Source organism: Apteryx mantelli, chromosome 5, assembly GCF_036417845.1.
Source record: "Apteryx mantelli isolate bAptMan1 chromosome 5, bAptMan1.hap1, whole genome shotgun sequence".
Taxonomy (NCBI): Eukaryota; Metazoa; Chordata; class Aves; order Apterygiformes; family Apterygidae; genus Apteryx; species Apteryx mantelli.
The window spans coordinates 51021891-51049509 of record NC_089982.1 but is presented as its reverse complement, the minus strand read 5'-3'; the positions used below and the strand labels follow the sequence as shown (position 1 = coordinate 51049509).

At 42.5% G+C, this 27619-nt stretch overlaps 1 protein-coding gene across 2 annotated transcripts in view; it reads left to right on the top strand.

Moving 5' to 3' along the window:
• Positions 1-923: 923 nt before the first annotated feature.
• The window catches only part of ACSL1 (acyl-CoA synthetase long chain family member 1), a 46209-nt gene continuing 19513 nt past the window's right edge, over positions 924-27619 (top strand). For both annotated transcript variants that reach the window (XM_067297975.1, XM_067297974.1), the window contains exons 1-7: positions 924-953; positions 10814-11041; positions 20197-20311; positions 20749-20813; positions 22290-22391; positions 26600-26699; positions 26863-27041. In XM_067297975.1, the coding sequence (XP_067154076.1) occupies positions 10847-11041; positions 20197-20311; positions 20749-20813; positions 22290-22391; positions 26600-26699; positions 26863-27041 (756 nt within the window). In that variant the 5' untranslated portion in view covers positions 924-953; positions 10814-10846. The remainder of the gene's footprint in view (positions 954-10813; positions 11042-20196; positions 20312-20748; positions 20814-22289; positions 22392-26599; positions 26700-26862; positions 27042-27619) is intronic.

Genomic DNA, 27619 nt, shown 5'->3' with positions numbered 1-27619 from the left:
ACACAGTGCATCCATCAACCTCAGCAGGGTTTTGTACCAATCACTGCAGCACAGCGTGTGACTGGCAAGGCTGCTTCTCCCATAGACCGGCAGTCCAGGACAGAAGTGCCCTTCCTTAGCTATGATGCTACCTGGCATTGGAGGTAATAGACAAAACTAAATGCTACATATAATGATTTTCTGCATCCTTCAGTATTTCAAAGGCTTACGAGCAAACAAGTATTAGAAGTACAAGGCAACTGGTGAGGATGGCGTTTATTCAGAAGGATCCATGCAGGCTCTCAAGTGACAGCTTTTAAACCTCTGAAGGGAGGTGAAGTGTTTTTATCCTTCTGGGTTCCTCTCCGTCAGTCTCTTAAACAGTATCCGCGAAATTTGCGCCCAGTGCTCTCGGCGGCTCTGAGGCCTCCCTGGGAAGTGTTGGAGTAGCACGTGGTTATGCTTGATGCTTTCCCGCACGGGCTGTGCGCGGTGCCGGTGCCGGTGCCGGTGCGGGTGCCGGTGCGCTGAGCTGGCACAGGAGGCACGTCCTGGCACGGCTCGCGGTAGCGCTGCTGGCGCCCCGGCTTTTGCCCTGGGTGGGGTGGCAGCTTGAGAAGCGCCGTAACCGCGCTGCGCGGCGGAGTTGCGGGTTTTCGGAGGCTACCAAAACGATCCTGGCGTCTGTGCCCGCGCTGCCACTTCTTGCCCCGGCGTCGGCGAGAAAAGGGGGTGAATGTGAGAAAACGTGACAGGAGGGCGGCGCCGGGGCCTTCCCCAGCGGCTCCCCGAGCGGCGCGGCGGCCGCGGCCGCGCCGGGCCCTAGCGCCCGCGGCGGGCGGGCGGGCGGGCGGGGCGGGGCGGGGCGGGCTCGGCACACGCACACGCCGCTCCCGCCGTGCGCCGCTTAAATAGGGCGGCGCCGGGAGAGCGGCGCACAGCGCCTCGCTCGTCGTGGCCGTCGCAGCCGGGAGGTGAGCGGGGTTCGGGGGTGCCGCCGCCAGGCGAGCCAAGCGAGGCCAGGGCCCCGGCCCCGGCCCCTGCGGCGGTCGCGGGCGGCGCAGGGCTGCGGCGCCCGTGGCTGTGCGGGAGGCGCCGGCCGCAGCCTGCCGGGGCGGGCGGCCTCCGCCGGGGCTGTTGCCGCAGGGCCGGGGCGGCCTGCGCGGCGTGCTGTCACCTGCGGCGCGGCCGGGTGGGCTCGCGGGACCGGGCCCCGCCGGGCTGCGCTTCCCGCCCGCTCCGCTCCGCGCTGCCCCTCTCGCTGCGGCGGGGGGCGGCTGGGGGCCGCGGAGCTCGCCTGAGGCGGGATCCGCTGCGGCGCGGCGCGGCTCGGCGGTGCTCGCCGTCCTCCCCCAGTCGGGCTCTCCGCGCCAAGCTAATTCGGCTGCGTTTCTGTGGCTCTGTTTTTCCACCCCGAAATGCACTGATAAGTATCCCTTTGAAGTAGGAATTTTAAGTCAGCTTAGTTTCCACTGAGCACAAAAATCTCTTACAAAAGCTGTTGTCTCTGACCTCCTTCAAGTATTGTTACAGCCGAGCCTCGCAGAGTATTGTTTCCAGCTCAAGCACTGCAGTGTTCCTGTAGTACAGCACGGCTGCAATGAGATAAACAACTTCAGCTTCGGGATGTGTTCTACCCTAGCCGGCTCCTTGCTCCAAGAGTATAATTTTGTGGTCTGTATTTTCTTTTCCCTAAACTGAGAAACAGGGAATGGGCTAGTGCATGCAGTGCAGAATATTAAAAGCTTCAGCTTAATATTTAGCTGCTGGACCCTGTCTTGTATATCTCAAGAAGGGTTTTTCTCTTATGTTCAAGTAGAGTGCATTCTTGAAGCATCTGGGTTTGTTTGTTTAGATACAGTTGAGAGTGCATACTGTAACATAGTGTGAGGCAAAGTGCTCTTAAATTGAAGGTTGAGTGACTCTGGCTTTTCAGGCTGTTAGATAGTACTTGCAGTGCTACAGTGTAGGGATTTATCCTGATTCAACAGCGCTTTTGTTCTAAGGTGCATACATTTCTTTTTCCTGTTGAACAGGAATTACAACACTTAAAGCCTTCTGAATTTCTGAAGGGCAAGTCTGTGAGCTGTCTGGGGTATTGCAGAAACACCTTTGGACCTTTCAATCCATCTAAGCACATCTGTCTGTTGGGATAGAGTTCAAGATACACTGATCAGACCCTGTGGTAGGAAAGAGTGAAGTCTAAAGTAACTTGAAGCTCCCTAGCTCTAGATCTGTACCTACATAGGAAAACTGCTCCATGTGTTTATTAGCAGGTTTTCATCTGTATTGCTCTACAGGGAATAGTGCTCACTCCTTTAGAACACACTCTCAGATTATACAAGAACTTTTGGATGCAAGAAAGTGGACTTCAAAGGAAAAAAAAAATATATATATATATATATATATTTCCCTTCATCAGCAGTAACTGTATTGGTTGTCCAGAAAACTTCTTTCTGTGTTAAACACCAAGTTCCTCATGGAGCTGTACTGTTACTGGCTGGTTCTTTGAAGTCCAAAGATATCTTGCTTGCTTATATTCAAATATGAAAATGTCTGAGACTGGCTAATGGAAAACCTAAAGCTTGTAATAACAAGTGGCTGTTGTGTAGTGTACTCAATTCAAGATCTTGAGCAAATGGCCTTAGCCTATTCTGAGAACTTCAGCGAATATATTGAATGTAAAAAGCAACTTCTGAATTTGGAAGATACTGTTTAACAACTACCAATCAGCCAACGTGAGGTTGGAAGTAGGTCATCAATTCTTGAGAAGCAACCCCCCAGCAGCCTTTAGCTTCAAGGGCAAATACAAGGTTGGTATCGGTGAAAAGCAAAACTATTAATTCAAAAGGGAATGAAAGAAAATTCTTTTTAATAGTTATCTGGGTAAGTAACTCTCCTGTTTCTTTGAGTAAAGCCCCTGTAGCTGACTTTCCTACCTAATCAGTCCACTGGAAATTAATACTGCATTGGATTTCTGAGGAGATAAAGAGGTTGGTTATAACTTCTCTCTCCTTAGTCTATTGACTGTGAGTGGGGAACAGTAAACTGTCTCTTCTCTCTCTTGCCCACCAAGAGAATGGCACTTTTGGGCTAACATGAGCAATAGAATACAGTAGGGCTTTTCCTTAGTCTCAGGAATACAGTTGACTGAAACAGGCTCAGTAAGGGCTAATAGCACCAAATTTCTCAGATGTGCAGCAGTGAGGGAGAAAAAGCTTGTGACTGAAGGAGAGATGTTGTCTGATTAAATCATGGACTTTGATAGAGTAAGGAAGCCAATTTTTGCATCACAGGTGACTTCCAAGTATTGCTAACTTGCTCTACAAGTCAAAATTCATTGAATATCTTTATATGTTAAATATAACCAGTGGTAACTCCACAGAAATTCTCACAAATAGGAGGGGAGGCAGTTTGTCCACTAATAAATAGTATTGCATGAGCGTTGACTGTGTTGTTGGGAAAGGAAGCATTGCTGTACAGCACTGACCTTTAAAGACTGTAGTATGAAACCTGGCTACAGATAGAGGGGTTTGCATTTCTGCAGATCCATCTGATCTAAAGCTAGGACACTTTAACACAAAGGCTTCTGGTCTCCCTTGCTGCCTTTCATTTTATGTTGGGAGTTCATTCATCTTCAAATGACAGAATATGATATTAAAACACTCATTTTGATTTCAAGCTCTTGGTAGTACTGATGGTTTGTTCATTATTGCCTGAAAACAGCTTTTACAGTTTTGCAGAGATTTGGAGAAAAAAGTCTTTTTATAGTTGGACCGCCCTTGTTAAAGGCTTGTAGCAGAAGTGCATGACACTGTCCTGTGCAAAAAGCTGTTTGCAGTAAGAGACTCCTGGCTTTTTGTATGAATTACAGTTCTTAAATCTAAAACTCTTAAGCTTTTTAGTTTGATAGTGCACTTGCTTTGCTTTAAAAACCTGGCCTCTGCATTTGAATTGCATTAATAGATTAGTGAGGAGGGATTAGTTTCCTAGGAAAGCTGGAAGAAAATGCTTAGTATCACTGACTTGGAAGGAAGTAGAGTGATGCCTTAATACCTGAGGTCAAGGAGTTGCTTGGTTTCTCTTACTGTTTCTTGTGGTGCTGGTAACTGTCTGGTGAACCAGTCGCTTTTAGTAAGTACTAACTGATCTATTTGGTGTCCTAATGTTACAAGTTGTGTATCTTAGTTTTTTACTTCCTTCTAAGGATTTGGAATGTAAACACTACCCTGTGTGATACAACGTCACTTAAATGTGCCTGACCCAGTTACCCTTCTGCAAGATTTAAGGTTACAGAAATACAGGCAACAAATTCATTCTTGCGCAGTCTCAGGTGAGCACATGAAGCGTGTGTTAACTTGATGTGCATACTGGGCTTTTTGAATAGTAGCATTTTCCTGGAATAACTAGAGTGAATAAATTATAATCTATTCAAGCTGTTAATACCACCAGGAAACTGCTGGCTTGTAGCAATTTACCCCTGTAGGCTGATTGCCATCTAAACTGTATTTGGATTGAGAGATCTTAACACAGGAGTGCCCTAATTGCCCAAGTGCCACAGGAGAACTTGACAACTAAGAGCTGTAGGGATGCAGTTCTCATGGGAATAGTAATTTAGGTTTCAAAATAGATTTTTTTTTTTTTTTTTTAGCATCTTCTTCTGTCTTTGAAAAATTATAAGATTATTTACTGATCCAGGATGTGTATAGGCTCAGATCAAAGGAAAGTCTTAAATTGATTATTGTCTTAAGGGTTTTAGTGGGACATATTGATTGTCTGTAATATGTGGTGTTACCAGTGCACCTAAAGGACTCTTAAGTGCACAAAAGGACACTGAGCTGGCTCTTGTCATGTTGTTCAGCTCATGAACTTGAATAAACTCCAGTGACCTCATTGGCATGCACTCATATTACTGGTTGGACATCATTAAGGGGCAAGAATGCAGGTGTTCCATGTGATTGTGAGAGGGTTGCAGCCAAACATCTGAGGACAGGGTCGTGACTTCCCTTGCAGAGGGGCAGAGCCTTGACACATCAGTGTCAGTTGTAGTGCTTCTTAAAGGCTGCAGCAAGAGTCTTAATTTCTTCAGTTTCATCTTAAGGTAAATTGCCATTGTTCAACTGATGGGGATTGAATCTAGCTTGCAGCCAGTTTCCCTTCAGTCCTCTGGCTTGTCCTAAGTGCAGGAGCAGGAGCTGAACCACCAAAGGCAACCTGAACTACTGCATGATGCTGGCTGTATTTGCTCAGAGCCTGACTGTGGAGCTGTTGTGGCAGGGTGGAAGTGGGCAAATGATTGGGGGGGGGGGCCCTCCTGGCTGCTGCCTAGGTGTGGGATGTGTTCCTCAATAACAGGTTTTCAGTTCCTTCCTCTTCACCTTTGCAAGAAAGTGAATCTGGCAGTTACTGCTGTGTAGGAGGGTTTATAGCTCTGAAACATGGTTGAGGGCGAGTCTAGGCCACATCAGGTAAAATGAGACTTAGGTTTTTAATTTGGAGGAGGGTGAGGACAGAGTAGTGGATTAGACCATACTACAATTCAACAGTGGAGCTCTTCCTAAACAAAAAGATATTTCCTTTGTTCAGGAAAGGCCTTTGGCTGAGGCCAGACCCACATGTCATATGTGACAACCTTCAGCTGCACTGTGCGAGACATCTGGTTGTAGAGTTGATGTTATGGGAGGCTTAAACTGGGGAATCCCCTTCAGGTCTCAGTTAACCTGTGTTCCTTTGCAGCATCGTGAGGGTGGTTGTGGCTTCCCTTCTTCTGGTTGCAGTTTTGGCTGTGTTGTAGGTAGTTGCAAGACCTCAGTCAAGTTACTTCCTTGACTCAGGGACAGGGGAGAAAATCCTCAGAGGACTTGCATCCAGTGTATTTATAGTTGCATGCTTAAGATGCAGTATTACAACTGCCCATCCCATCCTTCCCCCAGCTATGCTGCCTTGTTTCCTCCAGGGAGCTAATGGCTATCTGGGTATCAAAACAAGAGAGTTGATCTAGCTGAGAACTAGGATCAAAACTCTTCCAGGCAAATTGCTCTGTGCTAGATCACCTCCCTAATCTGACTGTGCAACCAGATGAGTGCCCGGCCAGCACAAAATGGGTTGTGGGAACATGTAATGTATCTGGGATGGGTTGGACTGTTTTAAATTTAGGCTGATCATAAATTGCACCATCAGATTAGGATTATATGTTTTATTCAGACAAAAGGATTTCTCTTGTCAATAGCCAAAGCTATTTGTTGCACCCTCTTTTGTACTCAGTAAAGAAGGTAGAATATGATGCTGCACTTGCTCTTTTAAAGGATGAGTGGAGAAGGACTTCAGTACTGCAGAAGTCCTTGGGAGCTCTACAGAGTAACCTGCAACAGTAAAAACAAACTGTAATGGCTAATGGTTACCAGGATAACCTGAAGGTATGTGGGTGGTTGGTCCCCAATTCCAGCATATCATAGTCAAAAAGTCTAGAGAACTTTAGGGCCCTATTACTCATAATAAGAGATAGATAGCTTACCTTGTGGCTTTCTTCTGCTTGTAAGAGGCCACAGAAATAAAGCATCCTCTCCTCTTATACCATGTGGTGAACTTTCCAGTATTGCAAGCCACCTCAGTGCTGGTCTACTGCTCATCTAAATATAAGGGTGGAGATAAAGAGAAGCCATTGGTTCGTGGGGGTTGTTTTCTTTGCAATAAAGAAGCTGATGGCTGCTCTCCTGTTCTCTTCTGTTACACTCGAACGATGTCTGCCTATGGATAGACAATGGGGAGACTGCTGCCCTCTGTAAATAGCCCATTGTACGCTGAGAGTAGGAGCAGCAAAGAATGACTGAGTTTTGCCAACTTGGGTCGTTGCCTTGAGATACTGGCTCTGCTGTAAAGAATGAGTCTTGGGTGTTGCAGGATGTGTGTGTGTGTGTGTGTGTGTGTGTGTGTGTGTGTGTGTGTGTAAAGAGAGCTTTCTTTGTCTGAGTGGTGCAGGACTCTAACTGAACTGATATGATGAATTCAGAGGGATACTTTCACAGGCCGAATATTGGGAACTGCAGTTGCCTTAGATGTGGCCAGGACAGGTAATTATCTCTGAAGTAGTTCTTCTGTCCTGTTGCTCTTTAGAGCTTCTCTTTCGTGTATCAGGTGTTGTTTCATAACTAAAAACAAACAAAGGTCAATTGGTTGTGGTTTGTGTTGGGAGAGTGTGTTTTTCAGGTTCTCAAATACTGTCCATTCTGTTCCAGGTTTGTTGCTACATGTAGCAACTTAAGAAGGGCCAGTCTTTGATGCTCGTTGGGGATCTGCTTCCTTGGGGTTTCCAGCCATGACTTAAAATCAATTGCTACATACTGTCTTGTGCCAGAACCAAGTTTCTCAGTACAGTACTTGCAGTGTAGATCCCATCTGGATAAGAAGTAATTGCAGTACTTGAGTCTGCAAAAAGCATGGTGTTACTACCACTTAAGTCAATTAGTCTTGTTAGCCTAGAACAACTCAGCCTCCTTAAGTGACAGGTTTCCCATGGCAAAGTAGTTAGAAGTGCTTTTTTCCAAGTGGATGGTTCATGCTGATATGCAGCAAAAGTTAATAGCTTACTGATCACTTTCTTTAGTCTACCAATGGTCAAAATGAAGGGTGGGGGAAGATCTTAATGAAACTCAAAAATATGGAGGCATGTAGATAGGGATTTGGGAGTGTCCAGGCATGAGTAGACTGTATAAACTGAAAGGTCTCTTATAAGTTAGTCTGGGTGCTGAAGGGTGGAAGTAATGAAGGGGAGTGAATTCTATAAAGTGTTGCTAGGCTGTTTTGCTTGTCTTGGGTGAGCAGCCCCGACTGAGTACAGTGCTCCTGGGGAAGGCAACAGAAAGCCAGATCCAAGCTTTCTTGAGAGGGTCTCTGTATCTAGATCTAAAGACTCTAACTGCTCCTCTTAGTCTTGGGGAAAGACCCTGGAGGGTCAGATGTAATTAGAGCATGGCCAAGCAAATGTGGGGATGGATCAAAGAAGGCTGAGAGGCATTGAAACCTCCTGCCTCTTTTGAGGGGCTGTTTTTGTTTGGAATGTTTGTAAATGTGACTTTGTTCTCCCTGTTGCTTCTCATTTTGTCTTAAGTACAGAAAATAAGAGTTGATATGACTTAGTATGTAGTGTTAAAGATAGGAATTGCTTGGTCTTGCAGAAAACTTTGTTCTAACCCTGTTTTTTTGTGTTGATGAGGCAGAAGGTGTAATAAAACATTCTTAAGCAGTTATATCATGGCTTTATCAAAGCTGTGTAATGTATTTTACTGCTCTGTTTATGTTGAGGGAGTCTTAATTTTTATGTTATAGGTTGTTCTACAAAAGCTGGTCAAGAAAATGAAAAGTGGTGGAATGTGAGGTTTTTTTTCCTCTTTACCTAGTCCTAAATCATACCAACTCTTTGACTACAATAGGACTTTTATGTGAATGAACTGAACTTATTTAAATTCTTAGTTGTAGTAGCACAACAGCCTTTCAAAATAGTAATTCTCTAATTATGTTGCATTCCTAAATCATACAGTACATATGCAGGACACATCATGACTAATGCAGAGAGGAAATCAAATATCTGTTTAAAAGTCAGAGGTGGTTATTGTGTGGCTTGAGGAGGAAAGAGCTAAGCTTGCTATTACCCATTTGATATAATACCCCCCCCTTCTAGTTTCATAACATGATATATACTAGGTTACCTGAAACTGGCTTATTAGCTAAGCATGTTGTTGGAAAGGCTTTTTTATTCTTATTCTCCTTCATCTATGTATCTTTAAAACCTGAAAAGATAGGAGTATGATTTTATACATAAAAAAGCAAAAGCATGGTAATCCTACTATTGAGTCAGTTATTTATATAAATATTTTTCCCCCCCTGCCAAGGAAAGATGAAAAGATTTCTTCCTAATATGTTCAGGAGCTCTTCTTTTACCTTCCCCTGGTTCAGTTCAACTTGTTGCAGATTTTAGATGTAGTCTGCTGTGTGTCACAGTACAAACAGGTGAAATAAAGGCTTTTTGCTCTAGGTGATGCAGTGCTGTACCCTGAGGCCATGTTGTAAAAGCAAGTGAAAGGGGGGGGGAAGGGAGGCTCCGAGGTGGCCGCAGGCTATGGGACTTTCAAGGGGTCCATGGCCCTTGCTAGGCTGGAATTGGCTTCCACCTCCGCACCACCTGCACCTTTGTTCCAGCCTGGTCCTTTCCCCTTCTGCTAATGTTGTGAAAACATGGGCCCTTTGGACTATTTCTATGGCTTTTTTGCAGTCTTTAGCAAATCCTTGTCCAAATACTGATTAGGCTTTTTATGAACTAGACAACTCTCCTGTTACCCAGTTGAATAACTGATTGCAACAATGGAGGTTTCAACAGCAGATTGTAGACTTGAGATTTTTCTGTAGAAATGTGAAATCTTAACCTGGCATAGTTGGTTTTAAAGCTAATATGCATGTAACTGCCTGACTGGATTTTGCCGGCCTGCCTCCCTACTATCTTCCGGCAGTGTATTGTTACACAGTGTGTTCTAGCTATTTAAACACGTCTGGCCTTCTTCAGTGTGGTGGGTTTTTTGTTTGTTTTTTAACTAACTTTATTATCTGTAGGAAATGGTTTGACCCAAATTTTCTGGAATAAATAACTTGCAGCTTTTGAAGCAAAGGGAACTTAACACAAATAACCGTTGCTGTTTTTATCCCCCCCCCCCCCCCCCCGCCCCCCAGAGCCTATTGTCAGCCTGCCTCCGGTGGTAGGAGGCTGAGCTGGTGACAGGCATCTGCGAGCGCGGCTGCCAGGCGCGAGTTCCCGTGAGGCACAGGGCTGGCGGTCGCCCTTCAGCGCGGTGGGGTGATGCAGGGCGGGTTGCAATTGGCCCCCGGGCAGACTGCCTGCCTGCTGCTTACCTCTAACCTAGTGGGCAGGAGCTGCCGGATTCGACATGTGACGAATGTCCTGGGAGACCTTGGCTATAGAGAAAAGCACCAGCTGAGCTGACTGCAATGCTTTTTTCCATGGTCTGTTCTTGCTGTGGAATATCCATGTTGGCTAACACGGAGGCACTGGCGAGGAGTAGGCTCCTCTTAGCTTTTTTTCTTCTGTGTGAACATGACAAATAAAATGTGCTTCCTGTGCTTGTTTATATTGCTGTGTGTTGCTGCGTTAAACCTCTTTAGATATTGCTTTATTCTGCTTTATGACCAAAGATGAACTGTTGGTATCACGCTGGGAGAAATAGGAAGCTAGCTAATACAGCAGTGCTATGGAAAGATGTCAGCTGTGAAGGCAGCTTGCTGCAATAAGCTTTCTGTGCAAGACTGAAGGGAGAGTAGAGAAGGCGGAGAGGTTATTTTATTGGATTTAAGAGATGAAAAATCTCTACTTACTACTGTGCTGCTGTAGAATTAGGATATTTTTATGGTGCAATTCTGTTACGTTAATGCAAGGAAAGTCATGTCTCCCATAGCCTTTCCCTCCCCTCCTTCCCTGTTTGGCACATACAGCGCAGCTACTCTACAAGTAACTATTTTACATCTGTCAGATGCTGTTCTTCAAAAAATAAGGCAAAAGTTCTGTTAAAATGCAGCGTCCGTTAAAGCAGTATTTAAAACCTGAAGAAACTGCCTCCTGTCAGCCCCAGCATTTTTCTAGAGCTGGTAATTGCTTATTACTTAATTGTATTATGAATGGCTGAAGGAATTGCCTACTTAGTTTCAGAAAAAACTATTCTGGTAGTGAGAAGCTAGTAGGACAAGGCACACATCACTCTTCCCACAACAACAGTGAATCAAAAGGGAATTTCAGATCTTTGTGTGTAACTTTTTTCTCTTATGTCAACAGACTCCAGCATCAGGACAGCCACATTAAACTACAATGCAAGCTCATGAATTGTTTAGACATCTGCGAATGCCAGAACTTGGTGATGTCAGACAGTATGTGCGCACCCTTCCAACAAATACGCTGATGGGTTTTGGTGCTTTTGCAGCTCTCACTACCTACTGGTATGCAACAAGACCTAAAGCACTAAAACCACCATGTGATTTAGCAATGCAGTCTGTGGAAGTAGAGGTAAGTGTCACTTGATTGATGCTGTCATTCACTGTATTTTGAAGTTTAGACATTGAGAGAGAGCGACCAATGACTTAGAGTCAGTGTGGTGTGATGGGCTCTACGTTTCAGGATGAGCATTTCTCTGAAATCTGGCTTGAACTTGTTTCTTGGCTTTCTGAATTCTTTTTCTACTTTGAGAGTTAAGGTGATTGTGGTGGTAACTAGCATGGGAGAAACAGGCTTTGTTCTGAGAAAAGTGAGCTTCTGATCTGAGTGGTGGGAAACCTGTGAATGTTAGAATAGACCCAATGTAGTTTTTGCTCCTCAGCCGCGTGGTTAGGTGATGACCTATTAAGTTAGGTCTAGGATTTGGACTGTGTATGCTGGAGTATATTGATTAGGCTAAAACTCTTCTGTTATAATATTTAGCTTATAGCTGACAGATGAGACTTTGTATCAGGTTACAAGCAAGAAGAGGGTAGTAACTGTCCTGAAATGATCCATGGAAATACATAGTAGTTCTGCCAAGAGATCCCAACTGTAGATTAAGCTGAAGTTAAAGCAGCTACCTCCTGAACTCTGGATATGATAGCTTAGCTTTTGTCTTGTGATTTTGTAGAGACAGTGTTGCAGTTGGGTGATAGTTTCTTAATAGTGAAGATAAGGAAACAGTCTGACTAGGAGAAACTGTTGCTTAGAAGCAAATATAGGCAAACAATTACATAGCTAGAGTTTCTTGAACAGCAGTTTTATCAATTCCCTTCTTTATTACAGAGTCAAGATTTTACTGTTGACTTGATTCCTCCAAGAGTGCTTCTGTATTTCTTCAGGGTGCATAACATGTTTCCTTTCCTGAAGGAAGGAGACAGGTTTGAATAGCTATAATCTTCAAGGGAGATGCTTATAAAGTGTAGGAATGTAAGGGTGACAGCTTCTTTCCCTGTGTCATGGATTAGTTGAATCATGGCTTCTTCTAACTGCTTCTTTGAAAGGGAAGGGAATAGAGGAATCTTGCATTACTGTTGATGATCGCTCTAGTCCATTTGTTCTGGTGTACTTGCAGCTGAAGTCTCCCATTACCACAGAGGCTTATGTGGACAAACCACATCTAGTTCTCCTAAATCAATGCAGTCAAGCGCAAAACCAAATGATCTTAATGCCACATTAAGAGTAGATGTAACTGCAAACTAATGTAAAGAAATGTGGTGTAGAGCAGTCTGAAATTTATGGTAGGTAAACTTCTGTGAACTTTAACAAACCAGACTCCTGTCATAGCTACAAAACAGGCAGTTTCTTTGCAATATTTCATGATATTGAAATTGAAGAATAAAGTATTAGCTAGGCACTTCATTCAAAAGTTTATTTAATACTATTTTATTTCTTATTTGAATGTCTTTCCAGTGTGGTATATAGCAAGCTCATTGACACTTCATAGTGTTATAGTGAAAATGTAGCAAGTAATGGTTTACTTTTAGAATTACGCAAAGGGGAGACATAAATGTGTTCTGGCAACTTGATAATTTCCGAAGTATCTCTTTTCAAGGAACACATGTGGTGTAAGGACAAGAGACTAGCTCTCATTTCTTTCGGTGAGCTTTCCCAATCCTGACAGCAGCCATTAGGACAGTGTGTGGAAAAGACTTGCAGAGCAGTGTGTTCTGGTGGCTGGATGAAATTATAGTAAAAGTTTTCCAGACATAGAGGGCCTTACTGCTTAGTATAGCCTTAAGGGGATTTGTGGTTTTTTTTTGCATTGGAAGATGGTAAAACAGTGGCTCGTACCTAGCTGCAGAACCAGTAACAAACTCTTACTTGCTGAAGACTGGAGATGCTTGACAGTCTCCAAGCTCCCTGCCCTTAACCTCTTCAAGCTAAATTAGCTCATCACTGCTGGATTCTGTGTCTGAAATCATCATCCTGTAGTAGGAGAGTACGCTGAACTACTTAGTGTAACTGATCCATATTGCACTGATTTAACATCAGCTCTCTTGTCAGAGTAAGATAGGTGAAGCAGCACTTACTTTTTTTTCTTGCATCTTCAGAGCATGCATTTTAATAGAAAGATTTACTAATAGTAAAACTCAAATGAAAAGCAGCTGAACATGTTAGTACATCTCAAACTTTGAGGACCTAGATTGAAATGACCAAAATCTGTCCAGCCTGTTCATTGGCACTTGTAAGATACAGCCCCTGACAATGTAATATTGTAAACTGTACCAAATTGTAATCAAATCAGAATATGTATATTGAAGTAAACTTAAAGCATGTGCCAGAACTGGTACTTTTGTAACAGTAACAAGAGTGTAATATGGTGTTTGGGGTTCAGTTTCTCCCTAAATAAACTTGCTTAGGATCTTGCATCATGTACTTTCCATTCTCCTACAGATTTATTAACACTGCTTTCAGATAATGTACTTATTGTATTGTTTAACCAGAAAAGATGTTAAAAGGACTATGGGAGTTGGCAGTGTTTTCCAAAAAGGCTCAGCAGAAAGCAATTCCATTTCTCTATTGTTCTGAATAGCAGATCTACCTGTTCATTAATTATTTTAATTTTGAATTCTAAACATGCTTCTGCTGAACTCTGTCAATAAGATATATCTGCACACTTTTGACTTGCTTCCTTGGCCCCTGACAAAGTCAAATGAAGCCAGTGATTGGAATAAGATTTCTAAATGTTCAGATGATGAGTCTTCAGAACCTCTTATGGGAAGAAAAAATGTCCTGTGTATTGCTGTTCCCTGTTGCTTCCCATCTTTGGAAAGCTTTGATTTGGCAGGTCAGCACCCAAGGACCCCTTTTAACCATCACTGAGTGAACATAAAGATTGTACGCTGGGTTGAATGTCAGTTCAGAGAGCTACCGAAAGTATCGGCTTGCTTTTAAAGTAGATGCCACAATTAAAATATGTGGAGTACAGTCTTCAAAGTGTTTGTATTACAATCCCATTTTCTGTAAGAAACATTAGGTTGGTAGCTTTGAAGACATTAGTCTTTTTTGGGGTGAATTTTTTTAGAGGTACCAGTGAGAATCTCTACTTGGAATCCACTTGAATCCATTGTCTGTAGGAAGGAAGATAAGATTTATGAAGAGTAATTCTTAGTAAGTCTAACTAGTGTGAGACTGTATTGCCAAGAATTACGCTATACTGAATTGTGCGCTATACGGTAGTATTGCTGGGAATTTCACTGTGTTACAAGAACGCTAACAATAAGGCATTACAGCTGTATTTTGCAAAGCTCAGGTGCACCCTTAATCATGTCTGTAATTGCAGGCAGATGTGGTTCTGTTTGCAGATTACTCTTCCAGTTGGTGATAGATATTTGAACAACTTTGGCTATTGTGGGGGGGGGGTGTGTGGTGGGGGGTGTGTGTGGTGTTTTTTGGTTTCTTATTGCAAGCTGCATGGCTATCAAATATATATTTGTCTTTAAAAATGAAAATACTGCTATTTGGGTCAAGCTTGACTAGAACATATAGAAAGATAGCATATAGATGAATGCTAGCATATCTGTACCCTCTAGTGGCGTGAGTTTGGATTTGCAACTTCAGCTTTTTTTCTTCAGAAAAAATACTCAAATATGGAGAGGGCCATTCCACTCATGAAGTAACTTTTAAACCTCCTCATGTTCTTCTGATAACTGCTCCAGCTTGTCTTGTCTCTAACAAGTTATTCTTGAAAAAAAGACAAGTGCATGTCTAATCTTAAGTAATCAATTTTAGCTGTTACAGAATCACAGAATCACAGAATGGCTGAGGTTGGAAGGGACCTCTGGAGATCATCTAGTCCAACCCCCCTGCTCAAGCAGGGTCACCTAGAGCACATTGCACAGAATCGCATCCAGGCGCGTTTTGAATATCTCCAGAGAAGGAGACTCCACAACCTCTCTGGGCAACCTGTTCCAGGGCTCTGTCACCCTCACAGTGAAGAAGTTTTTCCTCATGTTCAGATGGAAGTGTCTGTGTTTCAGTTTGTGCCCGTTGCCTCGCGTCCTGTCGCTCGGCACCACTGAAAAGAGTCTGGCCCCATCCTCTCGACACCCTCCCTTCAGATACTTGTACACGTTGATAAGATCTCCTCTCAGCCTTCTCTTCTCCAGGCTAAACAGGCCCAGCTCTCTCAGTCTTTCCTCATAAGAGAGATGCTCCAGTCCCCTAATCATCTTTGTAGCCCTTTGCTGGACTTGCTCCAGTAGTGTCACATCCCTCTTGTACTGGGGAGCCCAGAACTGGACGCAGTACTCTAGATGTGGCCTCCCCAGGGCTGAGTAGAGGGGAAGAATCACCTCCCTCGACCTGCTGGCAACACTCTTCCTGATGCACCCCAGGATACCATTGGCCTTCTTGGCCACAAGGGCACATTGCTGCCTCATGCTTAACTTGGTGTCCGCCAGCACTCCCAGGTCCTTCTCCGCAGAGCTGCTTTCCAGCAGGTCAACCCCCAACCTGTACTGGTGCATGGGGTTATTCCTCCCCAGGTGCAGGACCCTGCACTTGCCTTTGTTGAACTTCATGAGATTCCTCTCCACCCACATCTCCAGCCTGTCCAGGTCTCTCTGAATGGCAGCACAGCCCTCTGGTGTATCGGCCACTCCTCCCAGTTTGGTATCATCATCAGCAAACTTGCTGAGGGTGCACTCTGTCCCTTCATCCAGGTCATTGATGAAGAAGTTGAACAAGACTGGAGCCAGTACTGACCCCTGGGGGACACCGCTAGCTACAGGCCTCCAACTAGACTCTGCACCGCTGATCACAACTCTCTGAGCTCTGCCATTCAGCCAGTTCTCAATCCACCTCACTGTCCACTCATCTAACCCACACTTCCTGAGCTTGTCGATGAGGATGCTATGGGAGACAGTGTCAAAAGCCTTGCTGAAGTCAAGGGAGACAACATCCACTGCTCTCCCCTCATCTACCCAGGCAGTCATTCCATCATAGAAGGCTATCAGATTGGTTAGGCATGATTTCCCCTTGGTGAAGCCATGCTGACTACTCCTGATCACCTTCTTGTCCTCCACATGCTTGGAGATGGCCTCCAGGATGAGCTGCTCCATCACCTTTGCAGGGATGCAGGTGAGGCTGACTGGCCTGTAGTTCCCTGGGTCCTCCTTCTTGCCCTTTTTGAAGACTGGAGTGACATTGGCTTTCTTCCAGTCCTCAGGCACCTCTCCTGTCCTCCATGACCTTTCAAAGATGATGGAGAGTGGCTTGGCAATAATGTCCGCCAGCTCCCTCAGCACTCGTGGGTGCATCCCATCAGGGCCCATGGATTTGTGGGTGTCAAGTTTGCTTAAATGATCTCTAACCCACTCCTCCTCCACCAAGGGAAAGTCTTCCTTCCTCCAGACTTTCTCTCTTGCCTCCAGGGTCTGGGGTTCCTGAGGGCTGGCCTGAGCAGTAAAGACTGAAGCAAAGAAGGTATTCAGTAACTCTGCCTTCTCTGCATCCTTCGTCACCAGGGCACCCACCCCATTCAGCAAAGGGCCCACATTTTCCCTAGTCTTCCTCTTGCTACTGATGTATTTGAAGAAGCCCTTCTTGCTGTCCTTGACATCTCTCGCCAGATTTAATTCCACACGGGCCTTAGCCTTCCTCGTCGCATCCCTGCATACTCTGACAACGTTCCTATATTCCTCCCAAGTGGCCTGTCCCCCTTTCCACTTTCTGTAGACTTCCTCCTTCTGGTTGAGTTTTGCCAGGAGCTCCTTGCTCATCCATGCAGGTCTCCTGCCTCCTTTGCTTGACTTCCTACTCATAGGGATGCACTGCTCTTGAGCCTGGAGGAAGTGATGTTTGAATATTAACCAGCTCTCTTGAACACCCCTTCCTTCTAGGGCCCTAACCCATGGGATTCCTCCAAGTAGGTCCCTGAAGAGGCCAAAGTTTGCTCTCCTGAAGTCCAGGGTTGTGATCCTACTTGGTGCCCTGCTGCCTCCTCGCAGGATACTGAACTCCACGATCTCATGGTCACTGTTGTGTACTTACTGAGGGTTTAGGTTGCTTAATTATATGGCAGGTTTGAGAATTTTAGCTTATACTTCTTGCTGCTCAGAATATACATGCTGGTAACTTAAGCATTGCTTGCCTTCTCAGGAAAATGCTTTTCTCAGGAAAACAGAAATTAGCTCCCTTGCCTCTGGGGCATGGTGGAGACAACCATACATTTTGACAGTACTGCTAATCTGAGGCAGCCATTACCAACAAGAAGCAAGCCCATGTCTTGAACAGAAGTAGTTACCTCATTTGTGCTAAATGACACAAACAGGCATTGATAGATTAGATAGTACAGGACTATTCTATGGAAAAACCTGGCTTGTTTGGATGCTGCTATTCCAAACCAATTCCAAGGACTTGCTGTAAAATGGATTAGCTTCTTGCAACTCCTTGACATGCTGCAATAGCTGAAATGTGTACACACACACACAAAAAATTCCAGTAACCTAAGCTTGTTCTTGGCATTAATACAATTTTACTGCTTCACCCCTCAAAAACACTTTGGTAAAACCTACAACTGTTTCGAGCACTTGCCTCTGTACTAGGCATATCTGTTAGTTAGATCCCATTCAAATAACTTGCATGAAATCAGTCAAGCATTCCAGTTCTGAGATGAAACATCTGGCAATTGGAGTGACTAGTGCTGCAGCAGTTGCTTTTTAGAGAAGTTTGCTGTGAGCAGAACTCTTCCTGCTATGGCGCACGCATTTTGGATAAGGACCCTTTGCCCAGACTGTTAAAATCTTGACACTTTTTTTTCCCCTAACACTAATAAAATATTTGTGTAGTTTAAGTAGTCCTTTCTGTTCTGAAGCCAAATGTAGACCAATGCCATGATGTTGCCTGGTAGATGACTTCTGATTGGCAGCACTGGCATATTTCACAGCGTCTCTAAAGAGTAACGTTGAACTCATGATGATCTTCACACAAGGAGCTAAGTGTTTTTCAGTGGCAACTCTTATTACTGAGCTGTTGGAAACTGAGTTAATTTTGCCTTACTTTGGAAAGAAGAGTTAAGTAAGCAGGACCATAAGTTGGTTCTGTTTCCCTTTCTTTATTGAAATGACTTGGGAGAACTGATTTGGTCTTTTAATAGCCTGTAACAGAGTTGCTGTTTTTTCTTGAAGGACATGCAATCAGTCCTGTATTTGTGTGCTGTTTCTCAGAAGTCTCACCCTCAGATTTAGTTTGTGCCTCAGGCCCTGCAAAAACTGCTTTTGTGGTGCTGAGTAATGGGGTATGTAAACAAAATAGTAGTTCAGATGAGAAAACAAGTTTATTGACCGTTGCCGAGAAATGGCTTAGAATGTGATACTTTACCTGAAATTGGAGTTGTAGCATGTTAAACGTAGTACTGATGCATGGCATTACAAATGTTACCTGTGACTGTGGTTGTGAACTACATGGCATGACCTTTCTCCAGCTAGCTCCAGAGGTGGGAAACTTGGGCAAGCTAGAAGCTGACTTTGGATAAGGTCCATGAAACAAGTGCATTAAAACAAGCAGCCTTGACTTTTTATTTTTATTTTTTTCCTAGCAGAGACATGTCTTAGTGATTTATTCATTTCCTATAGAATAGATGTTGGTCTCTGAGTACAAGCATGCTCTTGAATATTTCTAATGTTACGAATGTTTAGAGGTAGGCTAGTCATTAACTTGTTCTGAGTTGCATTCTCAGTGTACATTTCTGCTTGCTGTCGAAGGAGTGGCAGACACTGCATTATGCATATGGAGTTTTGCTAAAACAAGTTAGACTTGTTTTAGCATTAAAATGCTTTTTTTGTCTCTCTCTACATGATGAGCCATCAATGTGCTAGCTCCATTCTGTGGACATGTGCAACATGACATCTTCTGCAGATAAACATATGTATATCTGGCTTATACATTAAGGAACAGCTCTCTGGTCTTGTGAGGTACTTGAAAAAGTGCTGAGCACAAACCAATAGCCTGGGAAGAATATCTAATTGCTTATGAATAGGTTTTGTGCAGTTATCTGCAAGCAACATCGGTTACCACCATAGATTTAGTTAGTCCAAGATTTGGCTACGTGGAAAAAGCCAGGAGTTGACTCCAACCACTGATTCAGATAGTCTTATATGATGCTTGCAGGGGACCCACTGCTTGACCAGCTATACTCTCCCTGCTAACAATATTTTGTAGGCATCTCTCTGTCATCACCTCTCTGTCATCTGAGCAGAACTAATAAACATGGCCTAATGGTACTTGTGTAATTGTAATCTGTGAAACTTTAATTTGTAATATAATAACTGATTATCTAATCTCATTTTAAAGTAGGCTATATTAAAACTATGAACTCTTACATTCTCATGCTGACTCCCAATTATAGCTTATGTAAATGCTAGTCTGCTCGAACGTGGTGTTTCTGTGGGTGTTTGGTTGTTTTCTTTGTGTGTGGTGGGTTTTGGGTTTTTTGTTTGTTTTGGGGTTTTTCTTTTTTTTTTTAAACCCAAGGTGATATTGTCCTGACTCTCTCTAACTAGGTCAGGAGACAACTCTTGTAAAAAGGTGGAACTTTAAGTGGATTAAATGACTTGATTTTTATCTGGTACAGAATATTTTACTACTTAGAACATGTGTTTGGAGTGTTGTTGATTGCCCTTAAAATTTTAATCAGTCCACTTCTTGAAACCTCGATTTGAAGCATAGTTATGTTTTCTAGTTTTAATTAGAAAAAGAAAAGTAGATAGGATCTCTGCTGTCATACCTAGAGAGGGGTCCTTACTGAGGGTGGAGGGATTTGGAAAGCTTGATGGAATTATGCTGCATACTGCAATAATAGAGTATTTTTTACTTAAGAAATGTTTTAATCTATCTAGTAAGGAGTGTCCAAGGGCATTACGCTTTCCTCAGGCTTGATCTATGCTATCATATGTAGCCGAGGACAAGACTTTTGCCTGACAGGCTTTAAAAATGTAAGGAGAGACTTGGGCCTTTTTTTTTTTTTTTTTTTTTTTTTTTTAACCATGTATGTCCTGGGAAACTTTGCAGGGTTTTTCCTCTCCTGTGGTGAAATGAACCAAAGATCTTTAGAGCAGAATTTTCTAAGGCTCGTAATGCAATATTTCAAAAAAAAAAATTTTTTTAACTGAAATAAATATAAATTTCCTATTGATCTTTAACGAACAGATGCGCCTAACCTTTCTATTTGTTTTACCTAGGGTAGTGAGCATGCTCGAAGGTCCTCTCTCCTTAACAGTGATGAACTGTTGATTTACTACTATGATGATGTGAGAACAGTTTATGATATCTTCCGAAGGGGTGTGCATGTATCAAGTAAGTTTAAAGATGAAATTTTCTACAGTATGTTAAGAACTAAAGGTCTGGACTCTTTTGAAATGCAATTGGGGGGTATGTGATGTCTACCTAGCAATAAGATAATGTATTGGGTGTGGGCTTTCTTGAAGGCAGACTTGACTGTGACCAATTGTGAAGCAGGGTTGTGTGAGTGAAGTCTGTGCTGTACTCCATATTCTAAATCAAACCTGGCTGCCTCCATGTCCTTCCCCTGCTTTCCTCCTGGTGCTTCCCCTTTCTCCCTCCCTTCCTTTCTCCTCCTCCTCTTCCTCCCCCCAAAATAGTTTGGCTTCTGAAGGTGTTTGCAAAGAATTCATGGGCTGTCAGCTTAACACTGGCGAGAGTGTAGTTACTGTGATGTCAGGGCAGAGAAAGCAGGCTTTACATCTTGAGTAACTTTTGGTTGTCGTTTGTAGATAATGGTCCCTGTCTGGGTTCTAGAAAGCCAAACCAGCCGTATGAGTGGATCTCCTATAAAGAGGTAAGTAGCCTCTCTAGCTTAGTGCTAGATCTGCTTTTGCTTACTGTGACCATTGATACAACATCCAGTGATGTGATATAATGAGTCTTAATTACTTGTAACTGTTTTAAAGTTGTATCTTAAGCTGCTTTTACTATTTTGAAATATTGTAAAAAGATTCTAGTTCCTGTTAGAATACTTTAAAAGAACAGCCTTAAAAAGTGTGCAAATTGGGGAGAAAAAGTGCACTTCTTGTGCTTAGCTTATTCACTGTTATGTTTCTGAATGTTTTTGGGGTATCTCTATTGATGTGAATTGCTTAAAACTTGTACACTGCCTCTGAAGTGCTGCAGCTTTGAAGTGGTATTCAGGGTTGGAGCTCGAACTGCTCCTACTGTGGTTGCTTGTTTCTGAGGACTTTTCCTGGTGTAAAACTGATCTCTGTCTACATACGTTACCTGTGCTTTTTGATTTATCTCCATGCTGATGAATGGTAGTTGTATAGGGTGTTCATAGATAGGCTTTTAACTGGTAACCTCTTCATGTTCACTAAAAATAGATCTTTATGCAAATTGTTTTAACAGCTGTGTACTTTCAGATCATTCCTGATTTAGTCAATTGATGCCTTCAAACTTGTGTAAAGCTTGCCTAGTGCATACAATTAAGGTCATTAAACACCTCTTGTAGGCTGCAGAACTCACCTTTTCAAGGTGATTTTGCCGGGTGTTTGTTAGATGCAACCTTTCTTTAATAAAGCTCTTTCGTAAAAGATATGACTAACATAGATTCAGATCATGTGCTATATAGAAAGAGAGACTGGATAATTGCCTTCCCAGAGTCATTGTTTATAAAACTAACTGGGTTTTGCCTCCTTATTCTTCCACTTCTTTTTGAATGGATTTTGCTTGGGATCTCCCAGTTTCTCACAGGCACTGGGAGTTCAGTGCTTTTCTGAAGAATGATGCAGAAGCATGACATGTAGCATTTATGACTGTTGAGCAGAAATATAAAGCTGAATCATTCCAGGATTGTTTCTGTGGTTTACCACAAATGCAACGAAACGGTCTTTACTCTGCTTGTCGGCTTCAAATACAAACCTAGGCTTCCAAGTCTAATTGGGTTAGGAGTCTCTTCTGCTGCATATTGAGAGCAAGTGCAGTATATCGAATCAGTGCAGTATAATGGCATTGCAATGTTAATTGAAGTCATGGAGGACACCAAAACAGTCTAGTAAACCTATCTGTCTACTTCATATGAGTTATTGTAGTGGGGGGGGGTTTGGTGGGTTTGGGGGGGTTTGGTGGATTTGGTTGGTTTGGGGGGGTTTGGGGTTTTTTGTTTTTTGTGGGTTTGGGGGGTTTGGGGGTGTTGTTTGTTGGGGGGTGGTGTTTGGTGGTGGTGTTTGGTTTTTTTGGTGAGACTTAAGGTAAAATAATGTTCCAAGTGTACTGATGAACTTGCTCTTAATTTTTTTTTTAATTTGACTTTCTTTTTCAGGCTTTAGACAGAGCAGAGTGTGTGGGCTCAGCATTACTTTACCGAGGCTTCAAACCGTCTCAAGCTCAATATATAGGAATTTTTGCACAAAACAGACCTGAGGTAATTTAAATGAGGGCATTTGTACTAGTGATCTAGTTGCTATTGAAATGGCCCACTTTTCTTTTAAATCTACTGCTTTTTGGCAGTGTACCAAGCTTCCCTAGTAAGAAACATATTTGGGGTTGGGAAAGAGCTGAAGGCCAATGTCATAGGCCCCCAAGCCATCCACACAGCATCTTCAGCTAAGAACCAAAACTGACAATTGACACAACAGTTAGTCTTTTATTTCTTTTTCTTTCCCAGAGCTGCATGTAGAGCAATAAGAGAACCAGGGAATCTGAAACAACTCCCTCCCTCCCCCCCCCCTTCCCAGTTTATAGAAAAGTCCTGTCTAATAGAAAGCTACTATGGTATTTAATTGACTGTAGTCCACACTTACTTTCTCTTAAAATGCAGCATTGGCATATTTAATGGTTGAAATTGTTTGAAAGTCCTTGCTTAACAGCACAAACATGAAGATTCTTTATGATTTCATAGAATCTTTCCTTCCAAACAAGCTTTCATTATACAGGAATAAACTCTGTGCTGTGATGTAAACAGTTTCTAGCCGTGGTGTTAGTTTATAGACCAGCACTTTATTGGTTCCTTGTAGCTTTTTTTGAACTGTCAAACTTGCCAGTTGGGGGTCCTTTTCTGCAGTGGAAACAAGTCCTGGGTACTTCTTCCCAAAGAGTATATATGATGAGTGTGTATCCAGTAACTAAGGGGTAGTTACCAATAATGTTAAGTTACAAGAAGATGTTTAAACACTTCAAAAGAAACAACTTGATCAAATACTTGGACAAAGAGAAGATGGCTGAAGGTGGTAGTTCTGTCACCACCAAGGATGCCCTAAACACCAAGATTCTGGGAGGGAGACCTGACAATGAAGGCAAAAATTGAAAACTACTTGAAAGTTAATAATTAAGAGCCAAAAAAAAGACAGTGGCATAATTAAGCAACATCATCTGACAAAGCAAAATCATGTTATGAACCTCAGGTAACTATGGGGAGGTCTAGATTGATTAGCTAATGTTTCTCCATCTTGACTCAAGAGTCGTTCTTGGTAACTGTTACTTGCTAAAAAACAGTATGAGCTATTGAGTAAAAGTTTCTGTTCTCTGGATTTGCTTACTGAATCTATTTAGTAGGACTGAATTTCTCTAAACTATGTTTACATGCTTAAGAATTTGAATTGGTCCTGCCTTCATTAAACTAACTCCAATCCAGACCTGTATCTTAATACAGGAGAAGGGTTCTTATGCTATATTTTAGACAAAACTCCCCTCTTGAAAGACCCTAACTGGATTCCATTATCTGGAGCCATTTACAATGTTTACATGGTTAAAAGCTGTATCAGTGTCTCAATATTGGACAATGGTTTAGATCTCTGTTGGATCTCTTTTGATTTCAGTTTGTCACCAGCCCTTCCCTGCTAACATTTAAATACAAACTGTGTGACAAGTGACATAGCCAGTCTCCTCTGCACCCTCCCCAAAAAACAAACAAACAAACAAAAAACCCCAACCCTATCCCTAGCCTGGTACAGATGAAGAAAATGTTTTTTCCGGCTCTTAAATCTGCAGTAACTTCCTGCTTGGATTTTTCCATCTGGTGTTCCAGTTCTAAGAGCTACAGTTATTTCTGTTATAAATAGGCTGGGATGTCTCCAACAAGGAAGCTGCTAAATGACAAGGCATCAGACTCTTCAGTTCTGTCTCCTGTGCTATGGCAGTATGAACTGGAGTAAGAAAGAAGGGGGCCAGATGTTAGTGTCTTACCAGGTTGAACTGCTGTTCTATAGACCTTTGAGTGCAAAGAGAAACTAGTTGGCTGTTTTTTTTCCCAAGATTTATTTTTTTGTCCCAGAAGATTTGATCTTTGATTCCTGGGTTAAGTGGATTTTTCTGAAGGAGAGCATTGCAGTGTGGTCTGCTCATGGATCACAGGCATAATGTGCCTGAGTTGTGTGGCTCCAGCAGGCTTTGACTTGGATCAGTAACAAGCTGGAATGACTTGGTTAAGCCAGCAATTCTAAGTCTGGGGTTTTCCCTGTCAAAAATGACTGGATGGGTGTTGTGACAACCCTAACATAATCACTAATCCAGACAGGGGTTTGTGTGTGAAGATTTTTGTGATGTGATTTCACATTTCTCAGTTCAGGGAACAACTACAGGGGAAAATCCCTAAAGGGGAAAATCCTAGTATGTCACTTGCTTAAATGATCTTGGATTTATAAATAATAATAAGACTTTCTCTTTGAGTAACTGGAAAACAGATGATTCCTTCCACAAGCAAGGAATTTCTGTTTTAGATTGAAAACCAGGACAGCTAAGTATAGTTTCTCTTAACAGAAGATGAGAGCCACTTCAAAGAACAAATCAAGACCTTCAGACTGTTGTTTGTATCTGACTAGATACTCGCTTGGGCTTTGAGAGGAGAGCTCAGATGTTGAGATTTACTATTTGTTTTTAAATACAGTTTTAACTTTTGGAGCTTGAATGGAAGAAAGATCTCCTGATAGTCCAGAAAATTAAGATGGTTGTTGTATTAAGAATCATGGAGCACAAGCTATTGGAGAATGGGAAGCTCTGCTACTGCGTGCTGCTTCTGACATCTGCTGTAACAGACACCCCATTAGCTACTAGACATCAGGCTGCTGAACAGTGACCCCCCCCTTGTTACATGTACAGGTGGATGCTCTCTAGGCAAAAATATTCAGTAATCCCTGTCATGGCTGATGTAGGTATGCCTGCTTAGCCTTACTGATAAGTCTAATGTTTGCATGAAACTGGTTAACTGTTAGCTGTCATTGTGCTAGCTTTATAAGAAGTGTTCTTTTGGGAACGAATGTACAACTTGCCTATTGTGTAAATGCCTTGCAAAAAGTCCTTGAGTCTGACTGTCTCGACCAGTACAGAAAAATTTAGCTTAGGAAACTTGCCCTTAATAAACACTGTATGAAATTGAGGCTTAGCAACTTTTGTTAATGTATCTTCTATACTAAATGTTATATGGAATAACCAGCAGCACATGTCAGTGAAGTAATTGGCCAGCGTCCTGCAAAAACACTGAAAAGTTTGACCAAGTACAGACCGGGGGTGGGGGAGAAAGCCAACGCCCTTATTATTGCAATCCTTGCTGAATCATGAGTTCAGTGAACTTAAAGGTGCGTGGTGTTCTGTTCAGTTAACTGGAACTGCCTAAAGGTACTATGCCTGAGAATTTTTTGCCCTTCTTCAAGGGGAAAAATTGAATTGTTCCAGTTTCATTGGACTCTTCATGTGTCCAGTGTCTCCCACTTCTGGAGTCACACACATGCCTATATTTTAGTGTAGCTAGTTGTGTACAGGCGTTACCAAATAACTACTGTACAGAAAAAAATTGCATGATTATCTTAACTTAACAGTGCTTTGGATAAAATCAGGCTTGCAGCATCAGGTAAAGCATCATCAGCTTGCATTACACAGGTATCTTTTATGTTTCTTGAGTACCATGCTTGTTAGCAGGCAAATCCTTCTAATGCAGCTTGCAGGGATGGATGTCTTCTGCTTTTTTTTCATAGAAATTGTGCACATAGAACTGCATCTTCAGATTAGACCCCTCTAAAGGGGAATGGTTAGTGGTGACAGATACTGAACAACATTCTGGTCTGGCTTTCCAAAGAGCTCTGGTGGCTCATACACTAACTGTATATGTTGCATGTCTGGCCATCAAATGAGAGGCAGCTATGTAGAGCTAAGAATAGTGTGTGTATAGAAACTTAATGTATGTCAAGACATGAGCAGATCCTTCACTAATTCATACTGTGGTAATATAGAATATCCAAGGCTGTGAAGCCTTACCTGATAACATGAAAACATGAAACAGTATCAGAGTACTCAAAATGTATTTCTGTTGACAGGTAAGTTAAGAGAGATCATATATGTTAACTGGTTTAAAAAGTACTTACGTAGTCTGTGTTAGGGACAGAGCTGAGTTTTATTGGACTCAGTAGGACTCAAACTGGACTTCTCATAGCTACTTACTTTTTTTCTTCCTCCAGCAGATAAAAATTTAGTAGATTTTTATAGTAAACAAATTATATGCACATATGCACACTTTAGGACTTGTCCAAATGAGCTCTGCCCTAATAGCTTTCTCGTCAGAATCCTAATAAGAGTTATTCTTGGAGGTGTGATTTGATCAGTAAACACAGAGTGACTTGCATCTCTTCTCTTCCTGTGCAGTGGGTTATCATCGAACAGGGATGCTATGCATTCTCCATGGTGGTGGTGCCACTCTATGATACGCTGGGAACTGAAGCAATTACTTACATTGTGAACAAAGGTAGGATGTTTTCAGTAGCTTAGTAACTGCATGTATGATGGCAGAGCTGACAGAGGATAGAACTATAGCCTTCTTCAGAAGAGTCTTCTAGTACCAATTCCTGAAGTATGAATCTAGTCTAAACTCAAATTGTCATATTAATATTGTTGTTCTCCTTAATCAGCTGACTTGTCATTGGTTTTCTGTGACAAACCTGACAAGGCCAAACTTCTGCTAACCAGTGTGGAAAAGGGGGAAACTCCAGTCCTCAACACCATTGTTATCATGGAGCCTTTTGGCATAGATCTTGTGGAACGTGGCAAAAAGTGTGGGGTGGAAGTCTTCAGCCTGAGAGAAATAGAGGTAAGTAGACTTAGCCTGCTTTACTGCTTTCATCTCCTTGTAAACAAACTTACTGGACAGGTTTCAGGACTCTGAACAAAATATGGTGGATTAGGTTCAGAATACTTAAACTTCAAGAGGTAGTTACACAAATCCTTTTTAAAAAGATATTTTTAAAGAAGGAAAACAACTTGCTAATGGCATTTCACAGTGTGCAAAATGTAAAACCATGTTTGCCAAGCTAATTATACAAAAGCTTGTTAATGTAGTCCAGAGAGAACATCAGATCTGAACATTGACTTGTCTGTGTGAAGCAGTAAGAAGTGATAATTACACATTGCTAATAATACTTCAGAAATACTGATTTCAATAAGAATCTCTGTAGGTTTGGGGTTTGTGGTAAAAAAATGGTATCTTGCCCTGTGCACTGAATCTACAAAATGTTTTTTGGGGGAGGAGGAGAATATTAGTCAATCTTTCCAAGATTAGCTTATGGTAATTTAAGGGAATGTGATTTCCAGGTTTTGGAAGCAGAAACTGTCTTGCCTAGCTACTTAGTATTCAAGGGCTTATAGTTGTGCTTGTGGTGATCTTGTCTG